This window comes from Rhipicephalus sanguineus, chromosome 1, assembly GCF_013339695.2.
Source record: "Rhipicephalus sanguineus isolate Rsan-2018 chromosome 1, BIME_Rsan_1.4, whole genome shotgun sequence".
NCBI lineage: Eukaryota > Metazoa > Arthropoda > Arachnida > Ixodida > Ixodidae > Rhipicephalus > Rhipicephalus sanguineus.
In genome coordinates this window covers 280,836,507-280,848,994 of record NC_051176.1, presented here as the reverse complement: position 1 = coordinate 280,848,994, position 12,488 = coordinate 280,836,507, and the positions used below count along the sequence as shown (strand labels likewise).

General features: G+C 45.4%; 1 protein-coding gene across 3 annotated transcripts; it reads right to left on the bottom strand.

Moving 5' to 3' along the window:
* Positions 1 to 323: 323 nt before the first annotated feature.
* On the bottom strand, positions 324 to 12,364 carry LOC119379117 (catenin alpha). Of its 3 annotated transcripts, XM_037648299.2 has the most exons (18): positions 12,116 to 12,364; positions 6,799 to 6,924; positions 6,534 to 6,723; positions 6,056 to 6,222; positions 5,875 to 5,994; positions 5,722 to 5,811; positions 5,489 to 5,662; positions 4,734 to 5,415; positions 2,515 to 2,715; positions 2,305 to 2,456; positions 2,164 to 2,248; positions 1,813 to 1,874; positions 1,465 to 1,752; positions 1,268 to 1,402; positions 1,117 to 1,209; positions 1,031 to 1,054; positions 810 to 942; positions 324 to 558 (listed from the first exon to the last, which is right to left on the bottom strand). In XM_037648299.2, exons 2-18 carry the CDS (start codon positions 6,901 to 6,903, stop codon positions 554 to 556), a joined length of 2,706 nt encoding a protein of 901 aa, XP_037504227.1. In that variant the 5' UTR covers positions 6,904 to 6,924; positions 12,116 to 12,364; the 3' UTR covers positions 324 to 553. The 3 variants fall into 3 exon arrangements, with proteins under 3 accessions (XP_037504227.1, XP_037504224.1, XP_037504226.1); XM_037648296.2 differs by lacking the exon at positions 324 to 558 and having other exon boundaries at positions 669 to 942; positions 12,116 to 12,363; XM_037648298.2 differs by lacking the exons at positions 324 to 558; positions 2,164 to 2,248 and adding an exon at positions 1,953 to 2,022 and having other exon boundaries at positions 669 to 942; positions 12,116 to 12,363.
* Between the last annotated feature and the right edge of the window lie 124 nt (positions 12,365 to 12,488).

Sequence of the window (12,488 nt, the reverse complement as noted above, 5' to 3'; positions counted from 1 at the left end):
ATTACAGGCACAGTGGGTGCATGGGAAGAGCTCATACAAAAGTGGAAAAACACATGGCAGTTCTCACAAAGCATAATCACAAGTGGAACACATTTGTTATTGTCCATACATAATGCATCTCTTAAATATATAATGTACAAACAAAACATGAACTTCACTGAAGTGTAATTTTTAGTATTTGTAAGTAGTGGTTAGGTACACGAGCAAGACTCCCCTCAAGAACACGAGCAGTCCCTGCCATGTTTCAAGAGCACCACAGAGATAGGAAAGCAAGAAACATCACTCAGCATATTCGTGCTATTAATTGTAGCAGATGTGGCTAAAAAAGCATTAGTGGGTTACAGTGTGTAATCGGTGACACTAGCAGGAGTTCTCACGTGTACAGGAAGGTATTCGGTGCGATTGCTACAAGACCAGATGCAGAAGTGGGCCCACCACGTTTCCACACAGAGATGAAGCTGTTTCTAAACCACTAACGAAGTGCTAGGAGAAAGTAGAGCACGTCCTTCGCTTGAACAGGCAAGAAAGCAGTGACAGCCACAGCAGTAGTGACTCATGCTGCAAATAGAAACCCTAGCTTGGTTATGAAAGGGCACTTGACAAGAAAGCACACATAATCGAGCAGACAGAGAGGGTAATGGGATGCATGCCGGAGTGCATACACATGGTGGAGGGAGGTGATCCTGTTTATTGGGGAGGTGACCACCCGTGTGTGACTGTTCACAACCTAGCACCGGATGGGGCTACGAGGACAGGCCGTGCAGGAGGGCATGCCACTCAGACTGATTCGGCCAGACTCTGAAACTCACTGAGCGCTTTGATGGGCGCGATGTTCTTTTTCTGCGAGCCCTTGCGTACTTTAGCTCTCACTTCTTCAGGCTTCTCCCGGCGAACCAGAGGCTTCTTTTCAGGTGCCTTCATCTTCCACACAACAATTGGTGACTGTAAAGAAATGATGGTCCCATTGACCTAAAGTTCGCATATAATACAGGGCCTGGCATGCACCAGCACCTACATATCCCATACTTACACTCACAACGCCACTTCTTGGATACTGTGATAAGAGAAAAAGAAGTGTGAGAACAAAGCCATGTGCACCCTAGTGTGGGTACTTGCCTTAGTAGATGCTACATATGAAGCTTTCACTGTCAGCACCACTGCATTCATCAAGTTTTTAGCAGCTTGAATCAGAGATGTGGCACTGTCAAGCTGAAAAGAAGAAAAATATTGTGACAAGTGCCACCTAAGCTTTAGCTTGATATCTCACCCCAGAGACAATGAGGTTTCCAGATATGTTCTGCACATCAGCTTTCACTTTACTGGTGATGTTGAGCTGGTGACAATAAAGTGCTATGCGCTGAAGATAAGCAATAAGATCCTTCTTGGTGCTCGACTCTGGGCACTGTGGAAAAAATGCACATTAGTGCACTTGCACAATCTCAGCATACACTATTGTTTTATTACCTGGTCAGCAATGGTTCGTGCCAATTTGTCCAGTTTGGTGCCATACTCTGATATCTTTTTTGCAGCGTTGATGACGTCCATGGTTGTTTTCAGGGGCCCTTTACCCCTTGTGAAATCGGTCATTTCCATCATAATCATGCACATCTGCTTAGCCAGCACAATGATATCATTGCCGGTGTCATCCCATTTGGCCACTTCGCGGTCAAACTTGTTCTTCTCTGTGCGGAATGTCTCCACCTGAGCAGCAATCTTCTGCTTCTCTTCTTCCGACACGAGGCGGTAAGCATCCTGCAAATACGAAAATAGTCAAGCACCTCTTCCCATGCGTGACTCGTATGTGGCCCTTACCCGTGTATTGTTGATACCACTGATGTCTGGATACTCGTCATAGTCTGCAGTGTGGGCACTGGCTGCAAAAGGAATAGCATGCCTATACAACTAGGACAGCATTCGGCGAATCCCCAAGCAGACAAAGGACAGAAGCTTACATTTGCTGCGTGTTTCATAGGTGTTATCCTCGTACTCAATCTCTGTTTCCGAGTCCAACTCCTCAGCGCTCTACGAAAAATCACCCAGCAAAGCAGCTAGTATAAAGCATCAACCAACATCCAGAAGCAAAGCAGGCACAGCTCATACAAGCACATAACAGTAAGCGACCTGTATCCCATAATGCACAGATAAGTCTAGACTTTTCCTCACAGGCTCTGCTCCTCTGAGAACCAAGGGAGGCCCAGCTTCCTGAGAGATCTGAGCCATCCATTTCATCCTCCGAGTCAACATCAAGCTAAAAAAGTTTTCAGGACCATAAATGGTATGCAAAAGGCTTTAAAATTCACTTACCCTATTCATCAGCACTGCACGTCGAATCTCGCGCACGCCATCATAAACTAGACGTGAAGCATCAATAAATTCATTTTCGTCTATCTCTTTCTGGGGACTGGCACTCAGTGCTTCTACTGCCATCTCAACCTTCTGGGCAAAGTTTGGCATAACTGAAAAGAACAGCAGAAAGCTTCAGAGAATGAACCCCAATGCAAGTAATAATCCTACCTTGATCTCTCAGCACTGCCACAGCTTCAAGTACTCTTTCTGTGTAGATACCTGGCTCATAGTTGTCCATTTCAGAAGTTACCACATTGCACACACGGGCTGAACGCCCTCGAATGGCACCAGCGGTGCGGTCCAAAGCATCTGCATCATTCTCTTGCAGAGCCAGCACGCACTTGTTGACATCTTCAAGAATGTGGTTTTCTATGAAAAAAAAAAAAAAGAACAATTCTGTTTAAATGGAATTCTCACTTAAAGGTCCTAATGGGCTAAAGTGTGAAAGCTGGTGCATTCCTAGCTGCCAAAAAAGTGCGACAAAAATCACAGCCTCCACTGGCTGCAGTAACCATAAAACTTTTGACCCAGTATTCCATAACACTACAATTACGACCACAGGTATTTAACCGTACTAAGTGCCTGTGGTTGTGTGCGATGCATATATGTGCTTCCACTTGCACTATTCCAAGGACCTCTGAAAGGGCTAATAATTTACGACGGATCTGCAATGACACTATAGACCTACTCCATGTTTGTAAACAGCGTTACACATCGTCGACATACTGACGTGCTTGTAGCGACGTCATGGCACGCAGACTCCGCCCCGCCCAAAGCTCGCCACTGCCCTCTATGATCACGTGACAACCGAGCATCACGCGTCGGGGTGCCTCCTGCAGTGTTTACAAGGGGCGGCCACGACAGAGAAAGTTTTCATGGCCCCGACAAGGACTCTGAAATTAACATGTAGAAGCTATGTTCACTGTGCTACTCTAACTTTGATAATTTCACCATAACATCAGGTATCTTGACACCATAAATGTGACTGATTCACGAAATGCCATCGACGTTGCTGCAGTCTAGGTCACATGAGTACATTTTAATTTAACTAATGCAAAAACGGACCTCCTAGCCCCACAAGGCACTCTTTGATGCGGTGTGAAAATACGCGGAGTTAAATTACGAACAGGTCCATAATTGTTATGGTAAATCCTCAGACGTAAACAAATTTGCCTGGTTAGTTACTCATTCAAAGGTGAAGGGTGATCTCAGTGACACTTTAATTGGCAATACAGCTGCGATAATGTATTAAACAATTACTACATGCCATGGACAAGCTTGCTACATATCCATCAGGTTCGCCAACCGCGGGTCGCGGCTCTGCCTGTACGCTGAAGTTGAGACCATGAAGGCCTACAGCCCGTAAACAGACTCTGAACATTTCACGCTTGCAGTTTGTCTGTGGAGTCTGACAGACATGGAAATCTCTTGATGCGTATCGCAGCCAAAACAGCCATGTTCAATGCACTTGTGGTGGGTGTGTCATCGCAGGCACATACAATTTGGAAAAGTATAGCCGAAGTTGTGCTTTCTTTCGCTGCTGTGTTAATGAACCGAGCCACACCTTTAGTTCACGCGAATACTACAAAATCCTTTTGACCCTTCTGACCTCCACATTTTTCAGTCGTGATGAATTCTCTGCATATTACAAAGCTTTCCACACCACTTACGTATTTGTGCTCAGAGGTAAACATGCTTCCAACAGCTCCACACAAGGCTTACGCCAAAAAATGTTGTGCGGGACATTACAATGAAACTTTTGACAAAGCTAATTGTTTTTGTTAGATAAAACGAGCCGCGCAAGCCGCTCAATTTTTGTCACATAACCGGTGAGCCGGCATCACAGACGGGTTCTCGCGTTTAACAGCTGCGGCCAATTTCTTGCGAAGGTCTTTGTAAAAAGAAAGTGGACAGAAGCTTTTCTCGCCTCTTTTGTGCCTTCCTGTGTAAGTAACCACAATGCATCTCGTCGGTACACTGTTTTGTCTTCGCTGCACGATGGCAAACAGCGCTCGCACCAGCGAAAACACGGCGGCAACTGCGGCAGGCACAGCGGCTTTTACCTACCGCACGAAACTAAATGCCCAATGACAGCACTACCGCATTTTCGTGACGTATGCCCGGTGGAAGTCTATAGCGAGGGCTGTGAAAACGCCATGTGAGAAGAGAGCTAAGTAAATCCTTTGTTTTTATGGCCACTGGCAACAGCAACTAACATTATGGTCACAGCAATGTCACTCGATGTATTCAAGGTTGGAAATAAGATGCCAACGACAGCCAGACAGATAAACAAGCATCATGGTTGCAGATGTGTACACTTAAGGCAGTTGTAAAGAGTGCACAAAGTGTCGGATGTGGTCGAAGCTACATACTCGAATTTGGCTTACCTGATACAGCTAGGAAGTCATCGATGGTGGTAATGTCATCAACAGCTTCTGTAAGCAGACGCACTTGTGTCTCCCAGGCATCTCGGAAAGCGTCCATATTCTCCTGCGCAACTTTAGATCGTGGTCGTGCTGCAAGGATACGTGCTGCATTCACTACTTGTGGACAGAGGCCCTCAATGTGGGCCGCTGCACATCGCACCATCTTCACACCATCCTCATGGCTTGACATGGAGCAGGCCAGGCTGGCCACTTCAACCAGCTTGTGGGCATGCTCGGCAAACACACGCGCATACTCCTCGACCTGCCGCTCGTCCCCAGCACGTGCTGCCTCCACTAGCACTAGGAGAGGCACCTGTGTCTCAAGAAACGAGTCCGACACGTGGTCCACGACTGCCTTGCGCAGCTGCCGCCGCAAGTCCCGCGTCTTGCGCCCCATCTGCTCCACAGCCTTGTCCAGGGAGTCCTCCTTGCGGCCTGCACTTGCCATGTATTCGGCCAGCAGGTCTTGCAGCGCCTGCCTAACTGCATTGCATTCTGCCACGATGCGCTCCCGCCTTTCATCGCGAGTGCATGATGAATCAGCCATGAGGGCAGCTCCACTAATAATACTCTCCAGCCTCTCTTCCAAAGCTGGCCTCGTGCGCAGTTCGTTGTAGGTGAGTGGATCCAGCACAACACGCTCCTGGTAAAGCAGGATAGAACAAAGGTACATATGTTAACGATTTCTCCCCACCCGGTTAAGATACAGGCCTTACATCAAAATCATCCAGTGCAGCTGCTAACTCGCCAGGGCCTTCATAGGATGGCACTAGGGCACCAGCACGACCTTGTGCAACATCGCCAATTGTGTTGACTGCTTCACACACTTGCCGAAACACAAAATCTCGGTTCTCCTTGGCAGCTGAAAGCTCAGGATGACGAATGTAGACCTGTGGGCAGCAAGCGTGCTCTGTGAGGTGACAAACCTGAAGGTGGCTGTGTTTTGTACCTTAGAGGCTGTGAGGAGCATCATGCTATTTTTCTTCAGCACTGCCCTGGCAGCAGCAAGGTCATCTCGCAACCTTGAGTCCTTCAGCTCCTACAACAAAAGAAGGATAGTGTGGCACTCTTCCAGCACACACTGCTGTCTGCTAGTTCTCACCGCCTGCCTGCGTGCAGCCTGCTGTATCAGCTCAACAGTGTTGACACCAAAGTTTCGGAAGAACTCCATCAACTCAGACTGGCTGGACGCATTCTTGACCTTGTCCAAGTCATCCTCGACCTGAGATAATATGTGGTCTTCACAAGTGAGCCACACAACAAGGCACTTATGCCATGCTCACCACACGCAACGATTTCAGCAGCCGGTGCACATCCACCATGTCAGCAAGAATCAGTAGTCGAGTGACAGCAGACAGGAGGTTCCGTGCTGAGCGCACCATGTTACCCCTCTTGACAGACGAGCAAGGGTCCTCCGCAAACTCACGCGAGGCTTTGCTCATGGCCTCTCCTGCAAGACATGTTACTGAACATGCCATTTTTCTGATGTGTACAGGGGTGCATTTCGTAAAAGTGAACACATTAGCATGGACCCACGCTCTGCAGCATCTGCTGATAACTAGCAACCCAGAAAAAAGCACGCATGCTCCACACAAAAAGCAACAAGTCATCGAACTCCACTTCTCAGACAGGTATGCTCAGTGTGTGTGCTTTTCCCGGTCACTAGTAGTTAGCACCAGCAAAGGCCACAGTACAGTGTGGGTTGCACACTCGTATGCTTCCTTTCATTAAAGGCCACCCCACACACTAATTAGTACTTACCTGTCTTCCGCACTTCATCTACAGCTGCCATCATTTCCTGATGAATGTCGGGATTCTCTGTCGCAATCTCTTCTCCCTTTTTGATGAAGTTCTCTGTGGCCCGCTCTACAGCAGCAACCAGGACATGAGCCCGCTTTGAGCGGCCTTTCTTCTTTTTTGATGGTCCTTTCGTGTTTACCAGTGTCGTCACCTAGCCAAGCAACAAAAATACTGATCTCACTACAACAGTCTCCGGCTACCAGAGATTTGGAGGCATTCTCCTTGCCTGTATGACCAGGGGCTCCAGAGTTTTCTCCACGGAGAGTGTTTTGATCTCGAGGTTCTTGGGATCCCACTTGAGGGCGACTGGTGGTGGCTCCATAGTGGACATATCTCAGACCACCCGGTGTCCCTAAAGGTCACAGCAACAGGAAACTGCCACTTTTTAAGACTGTTTCCAACAGCACACAAACGCTTGCATTTTGTCCCTCTCGGTGCTCATATTCTAGTCATCACATTCTTTCTCTCCATTATGCTTTTGTCAATACTGTATTGCACGTGTTGTAGGACAGCCATAATTGTGTGACTGTTGTCTTTTTTTTGAACAATGAGCAAGTAGTACCCGGTGCAGGAAAAATCAGCTTGTAAAATTATGGCATAATAATTGACGCTGTGTTTGTGCTTCATGTGTCATTTCTTGCATTTTGGCTTGTCAATAAAGACTAATTTGGTGCATGTCAACAAGATAAGTTCATCTTTGGCCTCTCCTGGTTTGCTTGTTTGTGGTTTTGTTGAGTGAAAGGTTCATCTTTGGCCTCTCCTGGATTGCTTGTTTGTGGTTTTGTGAGTGAAAGTGTCCAGCAGCTTGAGTGGCATAATTTGGTAGTTCACATTGTGAGTTACGAATAGTGTCCTCTTTTTGAAGCCACAAGGTTCCCTCACATTTCGAGCAATACAGATTCAGCAGATTGTGCTCTTATTCAACTCAGCAGTGTGCTCAAGCAGTCCATAAGATTTTATACTGAACACTTCAGTATTCAATGTAAGCTTCCATGGGAATTCTATAGCAGATGTATAGTTCAAATATTAGTGCCACACAACAAAACTGCCCAAAGGACCAAAACTTATCATGCATGCTACATCAAGCTAGTAATTCACACAAAGACAGGGTTTTGCAGAAATATTGACAGTAGTCGTACAAGGAATATCACAGCAACATCCCTTGTTCAATTACTGTTGAACTTGTCAAGCAGGTAAAGCATTCATCACACTAGAAAAAATTTTTTTTTAAACTACACAAGCTTGTTAAAAAAACTGCAAGTTATATTGCGGCATTTCGCTAGAAACTCTAAAGTGTGAGAAAGTAAATTTTGCACACCTCATACCACTGATCAGAACCAGCTGGTACAGGCACAGTCGGGGTTATATACAACTATTACTACAGAAAATTTAGTAATGGTATACATGCATGCATCACAAGTGCAGTAAAATATATTTGCCCCAAGTTCATCCTAATTTTGAATGTCACTGTGACAATGACATCTTCCTGAGGATAGTTTGTCAGTGCAAAATTTATGAAAAGTTGATTAGCCTCATTTAGAAGCTGAGGAATGCTGCGTCATTGCTCAGGTAACATTATGGACAGGAATTGTTTAGAATAACAAATTACTGGTGACCAGTGTTACTGCACCAATATCATCTGATTCCAGCAGTACACATACTCTATAGAATTTTGAGGATCGTTCACAGGTTGAAACTTATGCAACCGAATAAACTGGCCTTCACAGTGAAGCCATGCTAAATGTACTATCAGCATCAAAAGCCTAAGCAGTGAGATACCTGTGAAATTGCCAAGTTTCTACTTAATCTGGGTACAAGTACTGCAGATTGGGCAAGTTGGTGCAAAGCCTGGAATAGCAAGTTTGAAACATGCAGAAGTCTGCACTACTGATATAGCATTGCATTTGACAAGATGTTGCATGCCCCAACTAAGAAACTGCTTTCTTGTGGAACTCGTGCCCTGTAAACATTTTGAACCATCTGTACTACCCGTTTGTAGTGGCTCAAAAACTGTGGCACTCAAATTCGCCACGATAATTACGTGTAAAATTCTGTGGGCACACGAGCTATAGAGCAAGTGCTGAATGACACGATTTTTAGAGAAATAACACGACTCCAGTGGACCAAATCAAACTTCGTTACAAGCTACTCATTATGCAGTATTTTTTGAAAGGGTTCATCAAGGCCAATGGATAGATCACTGGACGCGTTATTCGAAGGTCGCAGGTTTGGTCCCTGCCGGCGGCAAGTTATCTTTTCATCCACTTTACTTTCTTCACATTTACATCCTAATTACTACAAATAACACCCCCTATACTTTCCTTGGCATCGCTGTCTGTTAGTTCTCATTAATATTGTGTCTAACAAAGAAAAACGAGCCCTTAAAAGTAATCTTCTTTCCTTCATTCATAGCGAGGGTCTCGTTCTGGCAGACTTGATGCATTCAGGTAGTATGCAAGGGATTATTGGTCAGCTGCCTACTTGTAAATAGATCACGTGCTACGTGACGCCAAAAAGGCAGAAAAAAGAGTATTCAACACTCGCCGCCATGGCTACGATTGGCGACTAACACTCCTAAGTTTAATCCACATATATACCCTATAAAGTGGACGGGGAGATGACTGCCGCCGTAGCTCAGTGGTAGGGCATCAGACGCGTTATTCAAAGGTCGCAGGTTCGGTCCCTGCCGGCGGCAAGTTATCTTTTCGTCCACTTTACTTTCTTCACATTTACATCCTAATTACTACAAATAACACCCCCTATACTTTCCTTGGCATCACTGTCTGTTAGTTCTCATTAATATTGCTACAAAACAAAGCATACTGTGCCTATGTTGCCAAGAAAAACACTTTCTCAAATGGGAAAGCTGAAGCGGGTGCCACCATTTTATAAATGCAGGCATCAGCAAGCAGTGATGTAGATCTGTCAAACAGTAATCTGTCAAGAGCAGACAACAGTTGAAAACAGAAATCAAGTTAAATTACTCTAAAAAGCTAGACACTGACTCCCCTGCTATCATGGGTTTTCAGAAGCACAATCTATCACTTCACCAAATTTCATGTTTGCCTATAGGGGGTATGCACTTGACGTCATCCGCGGGGAGTGCTGGCAGCGGGGTCGCCATTTTGACAGTCCACGCACTCACCGCACTCGCAATAAACTCGCTGCACGCGCTGTGTCCAAGTTTTCAGAAGCACAATCTACCACTTCACCAAATTTCATGTTTGCCTATAGGGGGTATGCACTTGACGTCATCCGCGGGGAGTGCTAGCGGCGGGGTCGCCATTTTGACTGTTCACGCACTCACTGCACTCGCAATAAACTCGCTGCACGCGCTGTGTCCAAGATCCGTACGGCACAAATGACTAGAGACCTCCTGAACACCTCCTGTTCACCGACAGCACAGACGGTGTGTACGAATGGACCTCCAAGATGGCGCAGCGATGGTGTTGCCACCTTGCGGATCAAGGCTCAGTGCATACCCCTATAGTGTGTCACAATAATGCTCACTTTTTTACTAGGCTGAGGACTTTTAACTGACTCCACATCTTTGCAGCTGCATTCTTTACCTAAATAAGGCTTAACTTTGATGTACAACTAAAAGGCAACCACTTCCTAATTTGCACAAAAGAGGAGGAATTGCTTTAGAAGCCTGTTTTTTTTTTCCTTGTTAGGCACCACCTTACGAAGCGAACAGATAATGAAGCCAAGGAAAACACAGGAGTCGTTATTTCCAGCTTTTCAAGGGACCGACAACCAATTTTTATGGTGCCTGTATTCTTTATCGCAACGGAAAGCTTACTGGTCAGAGCGTCTTAATCCCGGAACGGTAACGCGGAAACCGCCGTCAAACTATTTATATTCTAAATGTTTCGATGCGGCGACTGTGAAGTCGTATACACACAAAACATGCCGCAGGACATGAGCATGAAAACGGTTCGTGTTTGTGCGCAGCGGTGTGCTGTGCATGCACTCAGCGTGCAACTCCTTTTCTTCATAAGCAGCACAGAATAGTGCAGGGATGGATAATAATAGGCATACTCTAATTCTGAGCATCAATTATGGCGCGCATGAAAGCATTAGACCATATACAGCGAAGTGAACGACTCCATAATCCAGCTTCAAGGCTCTTCCGCTAGGCGTTGAATTGTGGCTTTGGAGCTAATTCCCTTTATCCATGCGCCCGTAATAAATTTGTGAGAATGAATGCCAATGCTGCAACATGGATACTTGATCTGAAGTTTTGCATATGAAAACAAGAATTTTACTAGATGATGTCATCTTCATGACTCTTTCCCATCACACCGAAATACAGCTACAAAGACGGAAATCTCTGACGGATTTCAACAATGTACACAAAAGTATTTTGCTGACTGATCAGTCTACCAGGAACAATAAAGTTCTAGTACTGAATAATGAATAGCACATGGTCCAAAGCGGAATCACTAGTTTCTGTTGATGTGCTGTGTATGCGAGACAAAAGATGTACACTTTTCAATTATATGTGCTTCAAGGATGCCCTCTCAACGTGAATTAACACAGTTAGCACCTTTAAGTATCACTGCGAAGTGAGCAAATCAACCAAATTTCTTAGGTTTGTTTGAATTAGCTGCAGTTAATGGGCATATGATTAAATCCTAATTCGCAATTTTCCTCTCAAAGCAATGAATGCAAAATCTCCATATCTTTGTCATGAATTGCCACCTGCAGTAACATCTCAATGTGCACACTGACCCCAATGTGGAGGTATTAATGTGGGAATTAATATATATCTTTTAGTAGTAACAATATGAGCAGTGTGTCCTCTGCCATCTTAACTAGCATAATGTTGGAAGATGAACTCTTATGGGTAGATCAGAAAATGATCTGCAAGATCAAGGCCTTTTTTTTTTGGGGGGGGGGGGGGGAGCCATTGTGATGCAAGCATGTGCAAAACGATCTTTACATCTAAAGCACAATAGACAGCGCACGCGTCGTTCTGAACATCACACACAGTACACACTCGAGACACTGAAGCAAATACAGTTTGCTCCTACACATAACCAGATATTCTAATTACTGGTGCACTTTTCTGCTATTCCACACAAGCAGAACTGACGCCTGTAATGCAATCTTGGCACATTCCTCAAAAAAAGAAGAGAGGGGGGGGGGATCCAAGCACTGCAGAAAAAGGCTTCTAAACTACCAGACTATCAATACGGTCAACGCCACCGTACTCGCTGCCTGCCTGCTTCCTAGTCGAGCCAAAATGAACCTGTGTAAACGATGACCCGCACTGCAGACAACCGAGAGCGGTGCGGCTATTTCAGCAACACACCGACCACAGGTGGCCAGTTACCAAGCGCTAAACAGCGATGAAAGGGCGTTAACCGTGTCCGCACTAGCTCCACTTCGGCCCCGTGTCTTTATCACACACAGCTTCAGTTTTGTAAATTAACACAGTTTTTCAACTTTGAATGACCATAAACCGACACCGATAGTGCGAACGTAACAAGCGCAGCTACTGGGGAAAGGTTTCGCCACAAGTACAACAATAGGCTTACCCAAAGATTAGGCTGCAACTGAGAGCTTGTAACGGTTTTCGTAAAATGTTGCTTGCAAACAAAGTAGTGCTGTTCCCTAAACTATTGCTTTTCTTCCAATGAGTCTACAAAAAACTAAACCATGGGTAACAATACATAAAATCAGGCGTTGAAATAAGCTTAGTGCAGCTCTGTAATAACTCAAAAGACACAACAAGCGCCCGGAAGTGGGGAACGTCCGTCCGCTCTCTCGTCCGCGTCTGTAACAAAATTCTTTGACCAAAGTCAGAAGAAAAAGAAAGTGTGGGCTGGCAACCAACTGCGTTACAGTATTTTGAAAAGTAATTTAATCAGTGCGGAAGTTTACTAATAATATTTGTGCCATATAAAAACT

Coding starts and splice junctions, on each gene's coding strand:
- LOC119379117 (XM_037648296.2), bottom strand. CDS start 6,903: ATGTCCACTATGGAGCCACCACCAGTCGCCCTCAAGTGGGATCCCAAG. Junction 2,716..4,733: donor TGACTTCCTAGCTGTATCAG/GTAAGCCAAATT, acceptor TTTTTTTCATAG/AAAACCACATTCTTGAAGAT. Junction 1,753..1,812: donor GTGGTATCAACAATACACGG/GTAAGGGCCACA, acceptor TCGTATTTGCAG/GATGCTTACCGCCTCGTGTC.